The 25,037-nt window shown below is 44.8% G+C and overlaps 1 protein-coding gene across 1 annotated transcript; it reads left to right on the top strand.

Annotated features, from left to right (window-relative positions):
• The first annotated feature begins 13,527 nt into the window (after positions 1-13,527).
• LOC123130716 (uncharacterized) lies at positions 13,528-15,313 on the top strand. The gene is made up of 3 exons (XM_044550533.1): positions 13,528-13,891; positions 13,977-14,192; positions 14,625-15,313. The coding sequence occupies exons 1-3, from the start codon at positions 13,595-13,597 to the stop codon at positions 14,952-14,954; spliced, it is 843 nt and encodes a 280-aa protein (XP_044406468.1). The 5' UTR covers positions 13,528-13,594; the 3' UTR covers positions 14,955-15,313.
• Positions 15,314-25,037: the final 9,724 nt, after the last annotated feature.

The raw sequence follows: 25,037 nt of genomic DNA, 5'->3' as shown, positions 1-25,037 counted from the left end.
TTAACGGACTTTGTTATTCTTGATATTCCCAAGGACGATAGTATGTCGATTATCCTTGGTAGACCCTTTCTGAATACTACAGGCATTGTTATTGATTGCAACAAAGACAATGTCACTTTTCATGTTAATGGTAATGAGCATACGGTACACTTTCCGAGGAAACAACCTCAAGTCCATAGTATCAATTCTATTGGAAAAATTTCAACGATTATTATTGGAGGTTTTGAATTTCCTCTTCCTACTGTCAAGAAGAAATATGATATTCTTATTGTTGGGGATGTGCATATCCCCATTGAGGTAACCTAGTGTTATTCGAAATTTCTCTGGTTTCTTGCGATTCGGAATGAGTTTGTTAACAAGACTTGATCAACCTTGTTAGTGGATTCCTTTTGACGAGCATGAGATGGATGAAGTTAGAAAGCACAACTTTCTGTACCCTCTTTTTACTTTCTGTTATTTATATTAAATAAAGTGAAAATAGTATTTTCTGTCTATTTTCTGAATTATCCTTGCAATAAAAAATACCTTGAAAATAAAAGTTCTCCAAATGCCCTGAAAATGAAATATGATTTTTGCCAGAATATTTAAGAATTATTGGCACTGAGAACACATCAGGGGGACTGATGTCTACTACACAACCTTCTTCTTGTAGACGTTGTCGGGCCTCCAAGTGCAGAGGTTTGTAGGACAGTAGCAAATTTGCCTCAAGTGGATGACCTAAGGTTTATCAATCCGTGGGAGGCGCGGGATGAAGATGGTCTCTCTCAAACAACCCTGCAACCAAATAACAAAGAGTCTCTTGTGTCCCCAACACACCCAATACAATGGTAAATTGTATAGGTGCACTAGTTGCGCGAAGAGATGGTGATACAAGTGCAATATGGATGGCAGATATAGGTTTTTGTAATATGAAAATATAAAAACAGCAAGGTAACTAATGATAAAAGTGAGCGTAAACGGTATTGCAATGCGTTGAAACAAGGCCTAGGGTTCATACTTTCACTAGTGCAAGTTCTCTCAACAATAATAACATAATTGGATCATATAACTATCCCTCAACATGCAACAAAGAGTCACTCCAAAGTCACTAATAGCGGAGAACAAACAAAGAGATTATGGTAGGGTACGAAACCACCTCAAAGTTATCCTTTCTGATCGATCTATTCAAGAGTCCGTAGTAAAATAACATGAAGCTATTCTTTCTGTTCGATCTACCATAGAGTTCGTACTAGAATAACACCTTAAGACACAAATCAACCAAACCCCTAATGTCATCTAGATACTCCAATGTCACCTCAAGTATCCGTGGGTATGATTATATGATATGCATCATACAATCTCAGATTCATCTACTCAACCAACACAAAGAACCTCAAAGAGTGCCCCAAACTTTTTACCGGAGAGTCAAGACGAAAACGTGTGCCAACCCCTATGCATAAGTTCACGAGGTCACGGAACTCGCAAGTTGATCACCAAAACATACATCAAGTGAATCACATGATATCCCATTGTCACCACAGATAAGCACGTGCAAGACATACATCAAGTGTTCTCAAATCCTTAAAGACTCAATCCGATAAGATAACTTCAAAGGGAAAACTCAATCCGTTACAAGAGAGTAGAGGGGGAGAAACATCATAAGATCCAACTATAGTAGCAAAGCTCGTGATGCATCAAGATCGTATCACCTCAAGAACACGAGAGAGAGAGATCAAACACATAGCTACTGGTACACACCCTCAGCCCCGAAGGTGAACTACTCCCTCCTCGTCATGGAGAGCGCCGGGATGATGAAGATGGCCACCGGAGAGGGATTCCCCCTCCGGCAGGGTGCCAGAATGGGTCTAGATTGGTTTTCGGTGGCTACGGAGGCTTCTGGTGGCGGAACTCCTGATCTATTCTGCTCCTCGAAGTTTTTAGGGTATATGGATATATATAGGAGGAAGAAGTACGACGGTGGATCTCCGGGCTATCCATGAGGCAGGGGGCGCGCCCAGGGGGGTGGGCGCGCCCCCACCCTCGTGGGCAGCCCGGGACTCTTCTGGTCCATCTCCGATACTCCGTGGGCTTCTTCTGGTCCAAAAATAAGTTCCGTGAAATTTCAGGTCAATTGGACTCCGTTTGATTTTCCTTTTCTATGATACTCTAAAACAAGGAAAAAACAGAAACTGGCACTGGGCTCTAGGTTAATAGGTTAGTCCCAAAAATCATATAAAATAGCATATAAATGCATATAAAACATCCAAGGTTGATAATATAATAGCATGGAACAATTAAAAATTATAGATACATTGGAGACGTATCAGGGACCCATCGTGTGCCCACGAGGGTGGAGGGTGCGCCCTACCCCTGGGCGCGCCCCCTGCCTCATGGACCCCATGTGGGTCCCCTCCACATTATTGCACCCACACACTTCGTCTTCCTCCAGAAAAAATCACCCACCGGCTCAAACCCGAGTTCTAGCTCATCTTGCTACCATTTTCGATCTCCTTGCTCAAAGCTCCATTCACAAAACTGCTTTGGGGGATTATTCTTCAGTATGTGACTCCTCCAATGGTCCAATTAGTTTTTGTTCTAGTGCTTTATTTATTGCAAATTTTTGCTGCTTAGGTGACCCTGTTCTTGAGCTTGCATGTCAAATTTATGTGGTCAAAAGTAGTTTTAATGCATGATATAGCCTCTAGACACTTGTAGGAGTAGTTGCTATTAATTTTGTTGAGTTTGGTTCACTTTTATTTTAAGTTACTAAAAATTTTCAGAAAAAAATGAAGAGATTCTTGAGGGGCTCATCGAGCCGAAGCTCTAAGGATAAGCAAAGTGAAGAAAATAAGAAGCCCAAGTATAATCTCCCTCGTACTGTGGAGGTTCGGCCGTGTGAATGGCCTTGTGATGAGTTCTTGAGAGAAGCTGGGATTTATGAAGATTTTTATTATTTGGCTGAGAATGTAGGCATCACCGACTTCCTCTTCGACCAGCGTGAATAGTATCTCTTAATCACCAATATTTTTGTGCAAAATTTTCATTTCCATGCTAGGAGATCACCACCTTCGGTGGAATTTTATTTATATGATGAGCATAAGGAGATGTCACTTTGTGATTTTTGCCGAGTTTGTAGGATACCCTTTGAGGGCAGCATAGAGGAACCACATCGTAATGATGTGGAAGGATTTATTGATATGATTGTTGTAGGGGAAACGAGGAAGGTTTCCGATGCAAGAATTACTAGCATACATTTTCCTGTCCTACGTTACTTCGCAATATTTGCTAGTAGATGCTTAATTGGTCACGGGAACTGTGGAAATCTTAGTGCCCTGATATTGTTATTTTGCGCCATGCTTTGTTTCATGATACCACTTTTAGTTTAGGTGCTATTGTTGCTAAACGGTTAAATCTGAACCGTACAAAGGGTTCCGTCTTAGGAGGCATCTTCGCATCACGCCTTCCTGCACACTTTAACATACCTATTAGGCATTATGAGAAAGAGGAAAAGTTGCTGCCTCATATTTTTCTAGATTATAAGAGCATGGTAGCACATGATTTTATTGTTAAGAATAAGAATAAGATGCTTAACTATAGACTGATATTTAATAAGAATCACTTTGAGACTATTACCTTGCCTGCTCCCTCTTTGTTCAACATATTTTCAGGCACGTACCTTGTTTTGCCGGAGGCCGTTTAGGCATACCAGAGCCTGACATCAGCTCCAGAGCCGGAGCCACTATCTGATCCTCACCGTTAGTCTATTTATTAGTGGGATCCAGAGGAGATCGCCAACCAGTGGCACCCTGAGGATCCTCCTCAGTACACCGGAGAGGGCAGCTTTGAGCCGTGGCCATAGACCAACTTAGGCCAAAAGCCTAAGCTTGGGGGAGTACGTATTTCTCACCGACATTACATTCATATTAACACACTCATGCCAGTTGTCGGTGCTCATACTTTTTCATTGTATCATCCATGCTAGTTTATTTTCTTTTTAAGTTTTTTTCTTGTGTGTTTAAAAAACCTTAAGAAAAACCAAACCAAAAAAATTAGTTGTAGCTTTTAGCTAGTTTACTTTCCATGCATGTAGTAGTAGTAATTAAAAAGAAAACCCAAAAAGATTCATCGTTCTTCTTTTGCTTGTTGGGAGCTTTCCCGTGTAAGTAGTTTTATTTCTTTCTTGTTTTTTGGGGGTTGAGAGGAGAAGACCATGATGAAAATGTTGAAGTGGCTTCATATGCATTATGGTTGATCTAACAAAGAGCCCGGATTACCTTGTCTTCTCTCTTGATTTAAATGTTTGCAGATTCCAGCTTAGTCCAATGCACGTGCACTATTATTATTACACACACCATTCGGTTGTGCAAGTGAAAGGCAATAATGATGATATATATATGATGAACTGATTGAGATGAAAAAGCTGGTATGAACTCGACCTCTCTTGTTTTTGTAAATATGATTAGTTCATCGTTCCTGATTCAGCCTATTATGAATGAAACATGTTTGCAATGACAATTAGAGATTATAGTTGCTCATGACATGCTTAATTTGCTATGAGTTTATAATGCTTTATCTTGCATGCAAACATGCTATTAAAATGGTTGTGATGTGGTATGATAGGGTGGTATCCTCCTTTGAATGATTCTAGTGGCTTGACTTGGCACATGTTCACGCATGTAGTTGAAACAAAATCAACATATCCTCCATGATATTTATGTTCATGGTGAATTATATCCTACTCATGCTTGCATTCGGTGTTGATTAATTTTAATGCATGTTCATGACTGTTGTAGCTCTCTAGCTGGTCGCTTCCCAGTCTCTTTCTAGCCTTCACTTGTACTAAGCGGGAATACTGCTTGTGCATCCAACTCCATAAACCCCAAAAGTTATTCCATATGAGTCCACCATACCTTCCTATTTACGATATCTACCTGCCGTTCCAAGTAAATTTGTATGTGCCAAACTCTAAACCTTCAAATAAAAATTCTGTTTTGTATGCTCGAATAGCTCATGTATCAACTAGGTATGTCTGTATCTTTCATGCTAGGCGGGTTATTCTCAAGAGGAGTGGACTCCGCTCCTCACTCACGAGAAAATGGCTGGTCACCGGGATGCCCAGTCCCATGCTCAAATCAAATCAAAATAATTGCAAACAAAACTCCTCCAGGATTGTTGTTAGTTGGAGGCACCCGTTGTTTCGGGCAAGCCACGGATTGATGTTTTTTGGTGGTGGGGGAGTATAAACTTTACCATTCTGCTTGGGAACCGCCTATAATGTGTGTAGCATGGAAGATATCGAGATCTCTCGGTTGTTATGTTGACAATGAAAGTATACCGCTCAAAATATTATTCATCTCTATTTCAAAATCGAGCTCTGGCACCTCTACAAATCCTCGCTTCCCTCTGCGAAGGGCTTATCCATTTAATTTTATGTTGAGTCATCATCCTCTTATTAAAAAGCACCAGTTGGAGAACACCACTGTCATTTGCATGTATTATTATTAGTTTACATTAAGTATGCCTTAACTGGATCTCTTTTACCATGAATTACAATCTCCAGTCAGCCCTTGATCTTCAGGGGTGCTCTGCATTTATGTTTTGCAGTCTCAGAAAGGGCTAGCGAGATACCATCTTGTTATATCATATTATGATTGTTTTGAGAAAGTGTTGTCATCCGAGATTTATTATTATTGCTCGCTAGTTGATTATGCCATTGATATGAGTAAACATGAGACCTAAATGTTATTGTGAATATGGTTAGTTCATAATCTTTGCTGAAAACTTGAATGTTGGCTTTACATATTTACAACAACAAGAGCAAACATAGTTTGTAAAAGTTTTTCTTTATCACATTCAGTTTATCAACTGAATTGCTTGAGGACAAGCAAAGGTTTAAGCTTGGGGGAGTTGATATGTCTCCAACATATCTACTTTTCCAAACACTTTTGCCCTTGATTTGGACTCTAACTTGCATGATTTGAATGGAACTAACCCGGACTGACGCTGTTTTCAGCAGAATTGCCATGGTGTTATTTTTGTGCAGAAATGAAGTTCTTGGAATGACCTGAAAATCAACGGAGAATATTTTTGGAATATATAAAAAATACCGGCGAAAGAATCAAGGCCAGAGGGCCCACACCCTGTCCATGAGGGTGGGGGCGCGCCTACCCCCCTGGGCGCGCCCCCTGCCTCGTGGGCCCCTTGACGCTCCACCGACCTCAACTCTAACTCCATATATTCACGTTCGGGGAGAAAAAAAATTAGAGAGAAGGATTCATCGCGTTTTACGATACGGAGCCGCCGCCAAGCCCTAATCTCTCTTGGGAGGGCTGATATAGAGTCCGTTCGGGGCTCCGGAGAGGGTAATCCGGCGCCATCGTTATCATCAACCTTCCTCCATCACCAATTTCATGATGCTCACCGCCGTGCGTGAGGAATTCCATCGTAGGATTGCTGGACGGTGATGGGTTGGATGAGATTTATCATGTAATCGAGTTAGTTTTGTTGGGGTTTGATCCCTAGTATCCATTATGTTCTGAGATTGATGTTGCTATGACTTTGATGTGCTTAATGCTTGTCACTAGGGCCCGAGTGCCATGATTTCAGATCTGAACCTATTATGTTTTCATGAATATATGTGAGTTCTTGATCCTATCTTGCAAGTCTATAGTTACCTATTATGTGTTATGATCCGTTAACCCCGAAGTGACAGTAATCGGGATACTTACCGGTGATGACCGTAGTTTGAGGAGTTCATGTATTCACTATGTGTTAATGCTTTGGTCCGGTACTCTATTAAAAGGAGACCTTAATATCCCTTAGTTTCCGATAGGACCCTGCTGCCACGGGAGGTTAGGACAAAGATGGCATGCAAGTTCTTTTCCATAAGCATGTATGACTATATTCGAAATACATGCCTATATTACATTGATGACTGGAGCTAGTTCTGTGTCATCCTATGTTATAACTATTTCATGAGGAATCGCATCCGACATAATTATCCATCACTGATCCATTGCCTATGAGCTTTTCATATATTGATCTTCGCTTATTTACTTTTCCGTTGCTACTGTTACAATCACTATAAAACCAAAACTATTACTTTTGCTACCATTACCGCTACTATCATATTAATTTGCTACTAAATACTTTGCTGCAGATATTAAGTTTCCGGCTATGGTTGAATTGGCAACTCAGCTGCTAATACTTGAGAATATTCTTTGGCTCCCCTTGTGTCGAATCAATAAATTAGGGTTGAATACTCTACCCTCGAAAACTGTTGCGATCCCCTATACTTGTGGGTTATCATGGCCGCTTCATCCAACAATACTGCCGAATCAAAATAAGACATTGGTGGTAAACAGTATGATGATCACCGCCCACAACTCTTTGTGTTCTACTCGTGCATATCATCTACGCATAGACCTGGCTCGGATACCACTGTTGGGGAACGTAGCATTCAATTTAAAAAAATTCCTATGTTCAAGCAAGATTTATCTAGGAGATGCATAGCAACGAGAGGGGGAGAGTGTGTCGACATACCCTCGTAGACCGAAAGGGGAAGCATTTGACAATGCGGTTGATGTTGTCGAACTTCTTCTTGTTCCGACCGATCATGCACCGAACGTACGACACCTCCGAGTTATGCACACGTTTAGCTCCATGACGTCCCTCGAACTCTTGATCCAGCAAAGTGTCATGGGAGAGTTCCGTCAGCACGACGGCGTGGTAACGATGATGGTGAAGTAATCCACGCAGGGCTTCGCCTAAGCCCTACGTGAATATGACCGGAGGCGTAAACTATGGAGAGGGGCGCCGCACACGGCTAGGAATCAATGTTATGTGTTCTAGCGGTGCCCCCACATATATATATATATATAGGTGGGAGAAGGAGAGTGGCAGCAAGGGGCGCCTCCTGCAAGTCAGCCTCCCCCCTTCCATAAGTGTCGGAGGGGGAAGGAAAGAGTGGGGGAGAGAAGGAAAGGGGGAGGCCGAATCCTCCCCTTTCCTTTATCCCTTCCTCTCCTTCCTTCTCCTCTTATTCGGCTTATATGGGGGCGCACCAGGCCACTATGGGCTGGTCTGTCCCGCCCTTGGCCCAATAAGGCCCATATCTTTGCCGGGGGGGGGGGGGTGTGCCCGGAACCCCTTCCAGGGACCCGATACGTACCCGGTACCCCCGAAACACTTCTGGTATATGAATACTATCATCCTATATATGAATCTTTACCTCTCTACCATTTTGAGACCTCGTGATGTCCGTGATCTTATCTGGGTCTCTGAACAACATTCTGTCACCAAATCACATAACTCATATAATACAAAATCGTCATCGAACGTTAAGCGTGCGGACCATACGGGTTCGATAACTATGTAGACATGACCGAGACACTTCTCCGGTCAATAACCAATAGCGGAACCTGGATGCTCATATTGGTTCCCACATATTCTACGTAGATATTTATCGGTCATACCGTAATGACAATATATGTTATTCCCTTTGTCATCGGTATGTTACTTGCCCGAGATTCGATCGTCGGTATCTTCATACCTAGCTCAATCTTGTTACCGGCAACTCTCTTTACTCGTTCCGTAATGCATCATCCCACAACTAAATCATTAGTCACTGCTTGCAAGGCTTGTTATGATGTGCATTACTGAGAGGGCCCAGAGATACCTCTCCGATACTCGGAGTGACAAATCCTAATGTCGATCTATGCCAACCCAACAAACACCTTTGGAGATACCTGTTGAGCATATTTATAATCACCTAGTTACGTTGTGATGTTTGATAGCACACATGGTATTCCTCTGGTATCCGGGAGTTGCATAATCTCATAGTCAAAGGAATATGTATAAGTCGTGAAGAAAGCAATAGCAATAAAACTTAAAGATCATTATGCTAAGCTAATAGATGGGTCTTGTCCATCACATCATTCTCCTAATGATGTGATCCCGTTCATCAAATGACAACGCATGTCTATGGCTACGAAACTTAACCATCTTTGATTAATGAGCTAGTCTAGTAGAGGCTTACTAGGGACACCGTGTTTTTTCTATGTATCCACACATGTATCAAGTTTCTGGTTAATACAATTCTAGCGTGAATAATATGTTGGGGAACGTAGCAGAAATTTAAAATTTTCTACGCATCACCAAGATCAATCTATGGAGTCATCTAGCAACGAGGGAGAGGGGAGTGCATCTACATACCCTTGTAGATCGCGAGCGGAAGCGTTCAAGAGAACGGGGTTGATGGAGTCGTACTCGTTGTGATCCAAATAACCGATGACCAAGCGCCGAACGGACGGCACCTCCGCGTTCAACACACGTACGGTTGGGAAGACGTCTCCTCCTTCTTGATCCAGCAAGGGGAAGGAGAGGTTGATAGAGATCCAGTAGCACGACGGCGTGGTGGTGGAAGCAGCGGTGATCTCGGCAGGGCTTCGCCAAGCTCCAACGAGAGAGAGAGAGAGAGAGAGAGAGAGAGAGGTGTTACGAGGGGAGAGGGAGGCGCCAAGGGCATGGTGTGTGGCTGCCCTCCATCCCCCTCACTATATATAGGGCCCCTAGGGGGGCGCCGGCCCTAGGAGATCCAATCTCCAAGGGGGGGCGGCGGCCAAGGGGGACTTGCCCCCCAAGTTAGGTGGGGCGCCCCCACCCCTAGGGTTTCCAACCCTAGGCGCAGGGGAGGCCCATGGGGGGCGCACCAGCCCACCAGGGGATGGTTCCCCTCCCACTTCAGCCCATGGGGCCCTCCGGGATAGGTGGCCCCACCCGGTGGACCCCCGGGACCCTTCCGGTGGTCCCGGTACAATACTGATTACCCCCGAAACTTTCCCGATGGCCGAAACTGGACTTCCTATATAAAAATCTTTACCTCCGGACCATTCCGGAACTCCTCGTGACGTCCGGGATTTCATCCGGGACTCCGAACAACTTTCGGGTTACCGCATACTAATATCTCTACAACCCTAGCGTCACCGAACCTTAAGTGTGTAGACCCTACGTGTTCGGGAGACACGCAGACATGACCGAGACGACTCTCCGGTCAATAACCAACAGCGGGATCTGGATACCCATGTTGGCTCCCACATTCTCCTCGATGATCTCATCGGATGAACCACGATGTCGAGGATTCAAGTAATCCCGTATACAATTCCCTTTGTCAATCGGTACGTTACTTGCCCGAGATTCGATCGTTGGTATCCCAATACCTCATTCAATCTCGTTACCGGCAAGTCACTTTACTCGTACCGTAATGCATGATCCCGTGACCAAACACTTGGTCACATTGAGCTCATTATGATGATGCATTACTGAGTGGGCCCAGAGATACCTCTCCGTAATACGGAGTGACAAATCCCAGTCTCGATCCATGTCAACCCAACATATACTTTCAGGGATACCTGTAGTATACCTTTATAGTCACCCAGTTACGTTATGACGTTTGGTACACCCAAAGAACTCCTACAACATCCGGGAGTTACACGATCTCATGGTCTAAGGAAATGATACTTGACATTGAAAAGCTCTAGCAAACGAACTACACGATCTTGTGCTATGCTTAGGATTGGGTCTTGTCCATCACATCATTCTCCTAATGATGTGATCCCATTATCAATGACATCCAATGTCCATAGTCAGGAAACCATGACTATCTGTTGATCAACGAGCTAGTTAATCTAGAGGCTCACTAGGGACATGTTATGGTCTATGTATTCACACATGTATTATGATTTCCGGATAACACAATTATAGCATGAATAATAGACAATTATCATGAACAAGGAAATATAATAATAATCACAAATCCTGACCCAACAGACATCACAAATCTATGTCAACAATTTAATCAAAAGCAATTGAAGGGAAGCAAAAAAGGAATAACCCTTTAAGCCGAGAGAAGAATAATGAAAAAGATGACATAGACCCAGCACATGCACCATGCTCGCAGCCTTCGTTCGAAGCGAGCAACAACAAAGAAGCCAATGTGAAAGAGGAAGAAACGACTAGCAATGACCCCGACGGTCCGATGAAACAGCAATATCCTAATCCAGAAGCGAAGAACGCCACTAACCCCTCTTGCGCAATAGACCACTGCCGCCGACCCTCTTGCCAAAAACAGAAGAAGAAACCAAATGGAGACAAGCCTGACAAGAAAAAGGGGACACACACTTACACAACCCCATATCACCCAGGAGCCTCCATTTCAAAGGAGCTTAGAGTTTTCGGAGATGTATTCGAGAAACTATATGAATGAAGAGGGGTGCCAACTTCTCAAATAAATAAATAAACAAACAAACCCTTTATCATCACTCTTCTACCCCATTCCCCATAAATACCCGACCCAATTTCTCAGGTAACCCGACTCGAGTCGAGGGAACTCCTGTGCTTAAGGCGTCGACTACCCACTGCAACGCTCGAGCTCGCACTCATATGGGACAACCCAATTACAGCTCACTCAGTAGTTGTGGTCACGCACCTGTTATGCTCGCTTCTTATTTTTTGTTCCGCAAAGAAAAAGCAATTGATGGTTTTAAAAAGAACGGACTACCAGTTTTTTGAAGCGAGCAACACCAAAGAAGCCAATGTGAAAGAGGGAGAAATGACTAGCAATGACCTCGACTGTCCGATGAAACAACAATATCCTAATCCAGAAGCGAAGAACACCAATAACCCCTCTTGCGCATTAGACCACTACCGCCGACCCTCTTGCCTAAATCGGAAGAAGAAACCAAATAGAGATAGGCCCGACAAGAAAAAGGGGACACACACAAACACGTGGACAAAAACACGCACCCAGTTGCCACAAATGTATGCGAAGGGACCGAGTGTAGAAATCACGGCTCCACACACACATGTGTGGCCCACCCCACGACCCACAACCCCATATCACCTAGGAGCCTCCCTTTCAAGGGAGCTTAGAGTTTTAGAAGATGTATTTGAGAAACTATATGAATGAAGAGGGGTGCCAACTTCTCAAATAAATAAATAAATAAATCATTATCCTCACTCTTCTACCCCGTTCCCCATAAATACCCGACCCAATTTCTCAGGTAACCCGACTCGAGTCGAGGGAACTCCTGTGCTTAAGACGTGGACTACCCACTGCAGCGCTCGAGCTCGCACTCATATGGGACAACCCAATTACCGCTCACTCAGTAGTTGTGGTCACGCACGTGTTATGCTCGCCTGTTATTTTTTGTTCCACAAAAAACAAGCAATTGATGGTTTAAAAAGAACGGACTACCAGTTTTTTTTGAAGCGAGCAACACCAAAGAAGCCGATGTAAAAGAGGAAGAAATGAGTAGCAATGACCCCGACTGTCCGATGAAACAACAATATCCTAATCGAGAAGCGAAGAACACCACTAACCCCTCTTGCGCATTAGACCACTACCGCCGACCCTCTTGCCCAAATCAGAAGAAGAAACCAAATAGAGATAGGCCCGACAAGAGGACAAAAACAGGCACCCAGTTGCCACAAATGTATGCGAAGGGACCGAGTGTAGAAATCACGGCTCCACACACACATGTGTGGCCCACCCCACGACCCACAACCCCATATCACCCAGGAGCCTCCCTTTCAAGGGAGCTTAGAGTTTTAGAAGATGTATTTGAGAAACTATATGAATGAAGAGGGGTGCCAACTTCTCAAATAAATAAATAAATAAATCCATTATCCTCACTCTTCTACCCCCGTTCCCCATAAATACCCAACCCAATTTCTTAGGTAAGCTGACTCGAGTCGAGGGAACTTCTGTGCTTAAGGCGTCGACTACCCACTGCAGCGCTCGAGTTCGCACTCATATGAGTCAGCCCAATTACCGCTCGCTCAGTAGTTGCGGTCGCGCATGTGTTATGCTCGCCTATTATTTTTTGTTCCACAAAAAACAAGCAATTGATGGTTTAAAAAGAACGGACTACCGGTTTTTTGATAGAGTTTAAAATTTTTATGAGACAGAAAAATGTTCACATTTTCTTTAGGAAATCGCATATTTGAAAAAAAAGAATATGAAAACAATTCATGAACTTTAAAAAAGGTCTTAAAGTTCTTCAATTTGAAAAAAGTTTCTCAAAATTTAAAAGTTCATGAATTTACCAAAAAAATCACAAAGTTTAAAATTTTCATGGATTTGATTTTTTTTCAATAACTTGAAAAGGTTCACACATTTTAAAATTGTTCATGATTTTCAAAAAAATGATCACAAACTAAAAAACGTTCCTAAATTAAAAAATAATGACTTTGAAAAAGAAATCGTGGATTTAAAATAATAGAAAAGACAAACAAAGAAAAACACAAAAAACTGAAATATAAAACCAGGAAAAAAAACCAGCTGGAGGCTTCTTGAAGCTTCACAGAAACCGGCCAGAAGGTTCACAAAACCGGATGGTGTAAGCTTTCGGAAACAGAAAACGCAGCATGGGCCAGCCCATTTCGTACGTAGATTCGTTCGCTGGGAGGGTGTGCGCGATGTGCAAAAAAGCATATAGATGGCGCCCAAACAGGAATTAGCTCGAGTGGTATCCAGTTCAAATTCAAACCCAAGGTTCTAGAACCCACCCGACCCAACCCACCATTCCGAGGCCAGACCAGAGCGGCACTGCCCACCATGGCCAAGCCTCACGCCGGCTTCAACACCCCGCGCCCCTCCTCCGCCCGCTCCGCCGCTCGCACCACCGCGGGTTCCTCGTCGACGGACACGACTCCCCTCGCCCCCACCTCCATCCCCCGCGCCGACCTCTCCTCCTCCGGCGCCAAGGCCGGTGTCACCTCCGCCATCCGCACCCCCTCGGGCTCCTCGTCATCCACAGATCTCTCCGGGCCCTTCACCCGCAGCTCCGTGGGTTCCTCGTCATCCACGGATCTCTCCGCGAGCACCACCCGCGACATCGCCTCCATCGTCAAGGTAACCGCGCATACCTCCCGTTAATTGCCTGCGAGAGTCTCGCAGCCTAACCGATGACCTTCTCCGGCCTCTTGGTGACCAACAGGAGGTGGGCAAGCGCCTGGACTACGAGGACGACTCCCCCTTCCCCACCGCCGCCTCCTTGCATCAGCCGATGCTCGCGCCCGAGGGCCTTGCCGACCTCGCGCCCCTGCTCGAGCTTCCCGACCCCGACAACGCCTCCCCCACCACCGTCGTCTCCGCCTCTGACGCTGACGCGAAACACGCGATGACCGCTTCCGTCGACTCCACTGTCACCCAGGTGAGGCTCCCGACTGATTCCGATCTGTGCTGCTCCTCGAGTTCCGATTGCTGGTTAAAATTTTGGAGTCCGCGCCGCGGTTATGGATTCGCGTTGTTTTATTTGAGCGCTCTGTGGACCAAGTTCGAGTTGCCTCGATGGAAATTGAGAGCCATTCTGCAGGGCCTGTGTCGAGGTTGCTTCGGCATGCTCCGGTGGTGACGAAATTTGGGACGAGGGTCCGTGTCGAGGTTTTTTCCCGTCCGAATCATGATTCCTGTTGCCGATCAATTAGAATTTGTGCAGGCTCTCAATCGAGTTCCGTTTGCCGCTTTGAATTTGCAGTGTAACTTGTTGTGGGGATTCTTAAACTACACGGCTACTGTCTATCCATTCCGTGAACCTGCAAGTTCCTGACACACTGAAGAAATGTCGGTGTTCTTTTCCATGCAGGTTGCAGCGCCTGCCGACTTCACCGCCGATGGCCCCCTGCTCACGGAGATGGATGGCGTCCTCGCCGAGCTGAGCGGCGCCCGCGGCCTCAGCCCGCGCTCAAAGCGCCTCCTCCTCGCGCTCGTTGAGGTCGCCGACGCGGAGCTCAATGCCAACCCCACGGCCGCTGTCCTCCACATTCGCCGCGCTGCCTTCTGGAGGAAAGTGCGGGTTGGGATCCTCGCCGCGACGGTCTTTTCCGTCGCCGCGATCGACGCCGCGCTGGCCTTCGCGCTCTACGGAGCCCGCCATGGCAACGACCGGTACCACCACGTGCTGCCCCCTACCTGATGCGTGCACACGAGCCAGCGATCGAGCCGGTGCCGGTGGATTTGCTTCGCTTCTGCAAGTGTTGGCCGCTTCCGATATTTACCAGTACTTATGATTAGCCTTGTCGCTCTAGTAGACACATCGTGATGTTTTAATTACTGGTGTTTTTACATGCATATATAGAAGTAGAACAGAAGAGAAGGGCATTGTTGTTTTAATTAGCGTGACTGAGTTCTGCTTCAGTAACAGTGTGTGCAAAAATCGGTATTATGCTTGCCAGTGCTAGATGCAAATTGTAAGATCAGAACCTCTTGAGAAAGTCCAAGTGCCATACATATTTGGCTCTTTTTTGTGTGCACTGTTCTGGTAATTCTTGAGCAAGGTTTTTGTGGTATGCTCGAGCACTTATGAGTCTTGAATGCAGGTGTTGATACTTGGACGACTTAGCAGTACCAAGAACAGCAATTTGTTTTAGAACGAAGCACGGCAATTTGTTCAGGATGTAGATATACTACAGTAGAAAGTAGAAACCACACTTGTCCAAATTTGCACAGGTCCTCAGTGGACTCCATAGATGATATACATCAGCAAGACAATAAGTCGCACTAGTTCAAGATCAAATGTGCAAAATATAACAGCTGTCCAAATATATGTGGAGTGGATGTTTCATGAGTCTGTTTCGAATCAGGTGAAAAGTGGCATGAAGTTTATGGCCCTTTGTTGAACTATACTTGCACTCGGATACCTGGTCATGTGAAGTTACACACCAATACACCTGAACTGACACGGATATGACAATCTTGCACACAAGACAAAAGTTGAGTTAATTGAAGTGATTTCTCAGGTGGACTCACATTGCCATTTTATTATCATCTTGGCCACCATATAGCCATATAGGATGAGTCCAATCTCCATCAACTGTCACCAAAACTATCTCAAACAACTTCACGGGTTTTCATCATTCCTCTGTTGGAATGTTATATTTTAGATAAAGACTGTGAAGATTGCTCGAAGCGTCTTACCTCGTTAGAGGCGACGGGTGCGTGTTTATATAGCAGGGGCCAGCCCTGGATATGCATACATCGGTTGAGTACAACTTGGAGAACAAGAGAGGAGGAGATAAGGCGCAGGTAGTTGTGCTACGGGATTACAACAAGTTAAACCGTACAACTATCCTAACAGACTAGCTAACCTCCTAGAGATATAACCAAGTTATGCATATGCAAAACATCCGGTGTTTAACATCCTCCCTTAATCACAACTTTGTCAAGTTGAGATTACGTTTAAACTCTTCAAAACTCTTTGTAGGCAATGCCTTGGTGAACCCGTCTGCAACTTGATCTCGAGAATGCACAAACCGAATCTCCAATTTTCTGCTTGCAACTCTCTCTCTGACAAAATGAAAGTCTATCTCAATATGCTTTGTTCTAGCATGAAAAACAGGATTTGCAGACAAGTATGTTGCACCAAGGTTGTCACACCATAAGCATGGAGTTTGAGTGCTTCTGACACCAAGTTCTCTCATCAGTGATTGAACCCAAATAATCTCTGTTGTTGCATTTGCCAACGCCTTGTATTCTGCCTCTGTGCTTGATCTAGAGACTGTAGCCTGTTTCTTTGCACACCATGATATTAAGTTCGGTCCAAAAAATATAGCAAACCCACCAGTGGAACGTCTGTCATCAACACATCCGGCCCAATCAGAATCAGAAAATGCACTGACTAGTGTGGATGATGACTTGGTGAAGTTCAGACCAACATTCATGGTATTTTTCACATATCTCACTATGCGCTTTGCAGCAGTCCAATGAACTGTAGTAGGTGCATGAAGAAACTGACATACCTTGTTAACAGCAAAAGATAAATTAGGTCTAGTGAGAGTTAAGTACCGAAGAGCACCTACTAGACTTCTGTATTTTGTGCCATCCTCTTGACTCAAAAGTTCTCCTTCTGTGAGAGATAATTTTTCTGTGCTGGAGAGAGGAGTTAGTGACGGTTTGCATCCTTGCAATCCAACTCTTCTTACCAGATCAGTTGCATACTTTTCCTGTGAAAGATGAAGCCCATCCTCATGTTTCTTTACTTCAATTCCTAGGAAAAAATGCAAGTCTCCTAAATCCTTGAGAGCAAACTCTGAATTTAAATCCTTCAGCAATGCTGTTATGGCCTCATTGGATGAGCTAGTAACAATTATATCATCAACATAAATAAGCACAAATATAGATGTATTTGACTTATTGTAAATGAACAATGAGGTGTCAGATTTTGAAGGAACGAAACCAAGAGCCTGCAATTTCTGACTGAGACGGGAATACCATGCTCTGGGAGCTTGCTTCAAACCATACAAAGCTTTGTCAAGTCTGCATACATGAAATGGTGCATTCTTGTCCTCAAAACCAGGAGGTTGTTTCATGTAAACTTCTTCTTCCAGAACGCCATGAAGGAACGCATTATGTACATCCAGCTGACGAAGGCTCCATCCCCTGGAAACAGCAATTGACAAGACAAGGCGAATCGTTGCAGCTTTTACAACCGGACTGAAGGTGTCCTCATAATCTATGCCATAATGTTGTTTAAAGCCTTTAGCAACAAGTCTAGCTTTGTACCTATCTATAGTTCCATCAGATTTTCTCTTGATTCTGAATACCCATTTGCAGTCAATCAAATTTTTACCTTGCTGTGGGGGAACGAGGTGCCACGTCTTATTTCTCTGAAGTGCCATGTACTCTTCATCCATGGCCTTTTTCCACCTTGCATCACCAAGAGCTTCCTCAAGCGTATGCGGTTCTCCTGTAGAACATGCTAGTCCAAACTTGAGTATATGCTTATAATTGACATGTTTAATTACACCTTTTTTAAGACGTGTACAAGGTGGTGAAGCAGCAGCAGAATCAGTTTCCGCAGAAGATCGCGCCTGCTTAGGAGCTGCACCAGCGGGCGATCCCAAGGGAGATTCTCTGGCTGATGTGTCAGCCGGATCCTCTGCGGCCGTGTGCTGAGTTGATGGCGAGGCAGATGGCGCAGAAGATCCCGGCGGCGCATCATGCACCAATGATGACGTGGGGCCATGCAGATCTGCCCCAGAGTCCGCGCCTGGGCCATGCAGGGCCGCACTGGAGTCCGCGCCCGTCTGACGCAGGCGGGGCGTGTAGACGCGCACAGTATCCAAGAACCGCACACGCTCGGGCCCCGTAGCAGGCTGCCGCGTGTCACCCGCAGATTGGTGCGGGCCAGACTCCTCCGACCGGCGGGGCGACAGGCGACGCCGTGACGGGCGATGAGTGGAGACCGCCTGTGGAGGAATCTGCTGGCTCGTCTGTCCATGCGGGTCCCGCACCTGTCTGCTGCGGAACGGATCCCGCGGAGGATTCTCTCGGCTGTTGTGCCACAGATCTCGAGGGAGATTTGCCCCCTGGTTGGAGACACATGAATTGTTGCCCTGTTGAGCGAATTTCTTCAGCATTTTCCATCAAATTTCTTTGCTGCGTGCAGCTGCATCATCACAAAACTCAGGAGCAATATTATGAGGGTTAAGCAACAGTTGATCATCCAAGTTATTTCCCCCTTGATCAAAGCCGGTTAGATTAGAAGGCAAAAGCAGAATCTCTTTCCGAAGAAGAGCACCGGCATTAGGATGTAAATCAGTGAATGGAAATTTTGTTTCATCAAAGACTACATCACGAGATATATAGACACGTCCGGTAGGCACGTCAAGGCAGTTCACACCCTTATGCTGGGCACTATAACCAAGGAAAACACATTGCTTTGATCGAAACATAAGCTTACGTTTGTTATAGGGCCTTAGGTTTGGCCAACATGCGCAGCCAAACACACGGAGAGATGTATAATCAGGTTTAGTGTGAAGGAGACGTTCCATTGGAGTTTCGTTGTTGATGACACGACTTGGTAGCATATTAATGATGTGAACAGCAGCAAGAAAGGCCTCATCCCAAAACTTGAGAGGCATGGAGGCACCGGCTAGAAGAGCCAGGCCGACCTCAACAATGTGTCTATGTTTTCTTTCGGCCAACCCGTTTTGTTGGTGGGCGTGAGGACAGGACACATGGTGAGAGATACCAAGTGTTTGGAAAAACGAATTTAATTTTTCGTATTCCCCTCCCCAATCGGATTGGAGAGCAATGATTTTGGTATCAAATTTTCGTTCAATGAGTGCTTGAAAGTTTTTGAAGACTTGGAACACATCGGATCTTTTCTTAAGAAGATAGATCCAGGAGTATTTACTGAAGTCATCTATGAAACTTACGTAGTATGTATGTCTACCAACAGAACTAGGGGCAGGACCCTAAACATCGGAAAAAATGAGTTGCAATGGCTTGGTAGAAATACTTGTAGAAATAGGATAAGGTAATTGATGACTCTTAGCATGCTGACATGAATCACAAATGGTTTCAACATGACGCTCATCCACATATGGGAGCTTACTTTTCCTAAGCACTCGTTCAACTAAAGAAAAAAATGCATGCCCTAATCGATCGTGCCACCGAGTTGAAGTAAGCTTGGCGACACCATATGCTTGCTTATTGAATCTTCTAAACTTGGGAATCAACGGGTAAAGCCCTCGAACGCATCTACCTCGGTACAAAACCCTCTTCGTTGCCTGATCCTTAACTAAAAAGAAGAAAGGGTGAAACTTGAGGAATACATGATTGTCAAGGGCAATACGATGAATGGAAAGAAGATTAATGGAGGCACTAGGGACATGCAAGATTCTTCGGAGATGAATGTTTTTGTGTGGGGTTTTAATAACTGAATGACCAATGTGTTTAATCCTCATACCTGATCCGTTGGCGGCGTGAATTTGATCTTGGCCGCGGTACTTCTCTCTCATAGTGACCTTTTTGAGTTCACCCGTGATGTGATTGGTTGCACCGCTGTCGACATACCAGTTTGTGTCGACACCGTAGGATCCTTCAGCTGCCCCTGCTATCTTCTCGTCCTGAGAGGAGTCGCCTTCATCCTCATCGTACCTGTACCAGCAATCTTTAGCAGAGTGACCTGGTTTACCACAGATTTGGCATCGGATGGCATCTGGACGGGAGGTTTTGGAGGAGTTGCGGTGGCCCCTGTTGTTGGTGTAGGAGGGACGACCGCCGCCGCTGGAGCGCTGAGTGTTGGTGTTGCTGCTGTTGCCGCCGGGCTTGCCCTTGTTCCTCTGCGGGCCGCGGTAGCGAGACCCATCACGGCCACCACGGGAGGCGACGTTGGCGGACGACTTGAACCCAGCGGCGTTGTGGAATAGCACCGCCCTCTGATCAAAGTTGCTCATCTAAGCGAACAGATCTTCGAGGGTGACCGGCTCGGTGCGGGCATCAAGGGCCGACATCAACAGCTGATACTCCATGTCCAGCCTGCCGATGATGTAGGAGACCACCTCATCCTCGTCCAGCGGCTTGCCAGCAGCAGCTAGTTCGTCGGCGAGGGAACACATGTGGGCGAAGTAGGTACCCACAGATTGTGTCCCCTTCTGTGCGTTGGAGAGGGCGATGCGGATGTTATTCACACGCGACCTGGACTGCGATGAGAACATGTTCCCAAGGGCAGTCCAGAGCTCGTGCGCCTTGCGGATGGAGGTGACCTGGACAAGAACTTCTCGAGATAAGTTAATCAGGAGGTGCCCAAGTACCTGTTGATCCTCCCTGACCCAATAATGATGTGGAGGGTTCGGGACAGATTCATCTTTCCCTTCCTTGTTCTTGGTGATGATGGTCTTCTCTGGCTCCGGGGTGGTTCCATCGGCATAGCCGAAGAGACCGGCGCCGATGAGTTGTGGCGTGATCTGTGCACGCCAGAGGACATAGTTCGTCCTCGTGAGCTTCTCCGTGACCTGCCCATTGATGCTGGACATGGGTGCGGCGGAGGAGGATGACATGGTGGAGCGGTTGGTGGTGATGATATTGTGAAGCTAGATGTAATGGAAGAAGTAGGCTCTGATTACCATGTGAAGATTGCTCGAAGCATCTTACCTTGTTAGAGGCAACGGGTGCGTGTTTATATAGCAGGGGCCAACCCTGGATATGCATACATCGGTTGAGTACAACTTGGAGAACAAGAGAGGAGGAAATAAGGCGCAGGTAGTTGTGCTACGGGATTACAACAAGTTAAACCGTACAACTATCCTAATAGACTAGCTAACCTCCTAGAGATATAACCAAGTTATGCGTATGCAAAATATCCGGTGTTTAACATCCGGTGTTTAACAAAGGCCAGTGTTAGCACTTAGCAATATGAACATTGGCAGTGTGGATACTTAAATGTTATGAGAAAAACAAACTTTGTGAAAAAATAAGCAAATGAATGGCAATCATCTCTTTTTTTGGAAATGGAGGTATACCCCCGGCCTCTGCATCATGATGATGCATGCGGCCCTTTTATTAAAAATCTAGAAAGTATCATCATAAAGGTCTTACCGCTCACAAACGGAGCAAGTCATAGCACATAAAACTGAAAAATACAAGCGGACAAAGACAACCGATACGGTGATAATAAGGACACGCTCTCTAGACTCCTATCCTGTTATGCAAACGCCATCCGAACCGGTTGAATATAACCCGAGCCACCATCTCCCATTGATTGCACCCAGTAACCAAAGACTCCCTGGAGTCCATAGGAGTGAGTAAGGACCACGTACGGATCCAAGCTGTAGCTCTGAAGATAACTTGCAAAAAAGTTAAGTTGTGTTGTCTGTTAAAAATCATATTATTTCTGCAGTTACATATAGCCCATAGTAACGCATATATTCCAATCCGAATACGAGCTTCCGTGATTTGTTCAACCCCAGCTAACCACGTCCCAAACAGAGACGCAATATACACTGAAGGATTAATATTAAAAGCTATATGAATCGTTCTCCAAAGTAACTTGGCAAGTGGGCATTCAATGAATAAATGTTGTATTGTCTCATCCTGAGCACAAAAACAACACCGCGAGTTGCCTACCCATCGCCTCTTAAGTAAGTTGTCCTTTGTGAGTATTACTAGCTTGTGGACAAACCACATAAAAATTTTAATCCGCAAAGGAACCTTAACCTTCCATATATGAAGTAACCTTGAGATGGGGTCAGAATTAATCAGATACGTATAAAAGGATTTCACCGTAAATATCCCATTTTAGTTAACTTCCATTGTGTGGAGTCCGGCACGTCGGAGAGTCGAACTTCAATCAATCTCCGAACCAAGTGCATCTAGGCTGTCCATCTCTCACCCACTAACGTACGTCTGAACTGGATGTTCACAGGAATAGTTTGAAGGACGATACCTACGTAATCTTCCTTACGTTGCACAATATTGTAAAGGGTAGGATATTGTAAGGCCAGAGGTGTCTCTCCTAGCCATGTATCCTCCCAAAATCTTGTTGACATCCCGTTGCCAACCAAGAATTTGACCCTACGAAAGAACATATCCTTCATTCTCATAAGTCCCTTCCAGAACGGTGAATCATTCGGTCTGATGGTAGCCTGGGCTAGCGTTTTCAAGTGCAAATACTTATTGCGCAGGATTTGAGACCACATACCCTCCGGCTCTGTCTCTAACCTATATAACCATTTGCTCATAAGTCATTCATTCTTAATCTCCAAGTTCTCAACACCGAGACCCCCTTGGTCTTTAGGTCGACAAAGGATATCCCATCGCGCGAGACGGTATTTCCTCTTGGCCTCATCAGACTGCCAAAAGAAACAAGATCTAAAGAAATCAAGTCGCTTTCGGACCCCTTTCGGAATTTCGAAGAACGAAAGTAAAAACATTGGCATGCTAGTTAATACTGAGTTAATCAAAACTAGTCGACCTCCATATGACATCAGCTTGCCCTTCCAGCAACTGAGTTTTTTTTCAATTCGCTCTTCAATACATTTCCATTCTTTATTGGATAGTTTACGGTGATGAATCAGAATACCCAAGTAACTGAATGGTAAAGCACCTAATTCGCATCCAAACATTTGTCTGTAAGTATGTTCCTCGGCTTTGGCCTTCCCAAAACAGAACACCTCGCTCTTATGAAAATTGATCTTTAAGCCAGACAATTGTTCGAATAGACATAAGATAAGTTTCATGTTACGTGCCTTAGACATGTCATGTTACATGAAAAGAATAGTGTCATCAGCATATTGTAGAATGGACACCCCTCCATCAACCAGATGAGGAACTAGACCCTCTACATGGCCATGTTGCTTGGCCCTGCCAATAATGACGACCAACATATCTGCCACAATATTGAACAAAAGAGGTGACATGGAATCCCCTTGTCTCAACCCCTTATGCGTCTGGAAGTAGTGACCGATGTCATCGTTCACCTTAATTCTGACACTACCTTTCTGGACTTGAGTATCCACCTGGTGCCTCCAGGTTTCACTAAAACCCTTAATGCGCATTGCCTGCTGAAGAAAATGACATTTTACTTTATCATAAGCCTTCTCGAAATCCACTTTTAAGATAACCCCGTCTAGTTTCTTCGAGTGAATCTCTTGAAGTGTTTCATGTAAGACAACCACTCCTTCGAGTATGTGTCGTCCCGGCATGAAAGCTGTCTGACTAGTTGAACCACTGAGTGAGAAATTTGTGTCAATCTATTGGTTCCTACCTTTGTGAAGATTTTAAAACTCACATTCAGCAGGTAAATGGGTTGGAATTGTTCTATCTGGACCGCCTCATTCTTCTTTGGTAATAACGTTATCATACCAGAGTTGAGGTGAAACAACTCCAAATGGCCATCGAAAAAATCATGAAACATAGGCATAAGATCATCTTTAATGATATGCCAACATTTCTTATAGAATTCAGCTGGAAACCCATCTAGTCACGGTGCTTTATTCGGCTTCATTTGAGTTATGGCCAGATGAACTTCTTTTTCAATAAACGGTGCAGAGAGAACATCGTTCTCTGCTGCCTGTAATTGAGGTATATCACCAATCACAGACTCATCAAGAGACACCGTGGAAGTATTGGGAGGTCCAAAAAGGCTTTTATAATAGTTGGAAATATATGCTTTCAGATTTTCATGCCCCACTATTGTTCCCTCGTCCTGTTCAAGCTGTATGATCTTCTTCTTCCTATGTTTACCATTTGCAACCATATGGAAAAACTGTGTGTTGTCATCCCTTGGACAACCTTAAGCGTTTTCGCACGCAACACCCACTTGAGTTCCTCCTCTCTCTCAAGAGAGCATGTAGGCCTTGCTTAGCCTCGGACTTGGTTCGATGCTTATTAACAGAAAGAGGAGTGGTTTCAGCCTTTATCTAGTGCCTCAATGAGTTGAGTTAGATGTTCTTTTTTCTTCTTATAAATCCCACTCATTCCTGGCCCATCCTCTCAGAAATTGTCGGAGGTGTCTAATCTTATTTTGCCATCTCTCGACATGTGTCCTTCCCGTAACCGGCTTAGCCCATTCGCGTGCAATCATCTCCATAAATCCTTCTCGCTCAAACCAGCTTTGCTCGAAGGGGAAGATATTTTTGTTTGCAACATGGGTAGCCTCTCCCGAATCTAAAAAGAGTGGTGTATGATCTGAATCGCTCTTTGCATCGCATGAACCGACACCAACGGATATTTTTGTTCCCACTCCACACCAGCAAGTACCCTATCCAGCTTTTCATAAGTCGGAACAGGTAACGAGTTGGCCCATGTGAACTGTCTACCGGTGAGCTCAATTTCTCTCAAATTGAGGCTCTCGATAATCATGTTAAACATCATAGACCAACGTCCATCGAAATTGTCATTATTCTTTTCTTCTCTTCTCCGAATGATATTAAAATCCCCCCAGACTAGTAGTGGCAGATTTTCATCTCCACAAATCCGCACTAAATCGGCAAGAAAATCAGGTTTAAATTCAGGTTGCGCTGCCCCATATACCGCAACTAGTGACCATCGGAACCCATCCAATTTTGATCTCACCCTGAATTTAACCGAAAAGTCTCCCCGCACCACATTAAGCACCTCTAACGTCTCACACCGTACTCCTAGTAAAATCCCGCCGAATCTTCCTCTAGGTGGTAAAATGTGCCAGTCAAAATCGATACCACTGGAGAGGGTTTGAAGGAATTGGGATGTGAAATTATCTCATCCAGTTTCCAAAAGTGCAATGAAATCTAAG

This window comes from Triticum aestivum, chromosome 6A, assembly GCF_018294505.1.
Source record: "Triticum aestivum cultivar Chinese Spring chromosome 6A, IWGSC CS RefSeq v2.1, whole genome shotgun sequence".
Lineage (NCBI taxonomy): Eukaryota > Viridiplantae > Streptophyta > Magnoliopsida > Poales > Poaceae > Triticum > Triticum aestivum.
Note: the sequence above shows the minus strand (reverse complement) of the source record. Positions and strands in the feature narration are given on the sequence as shown.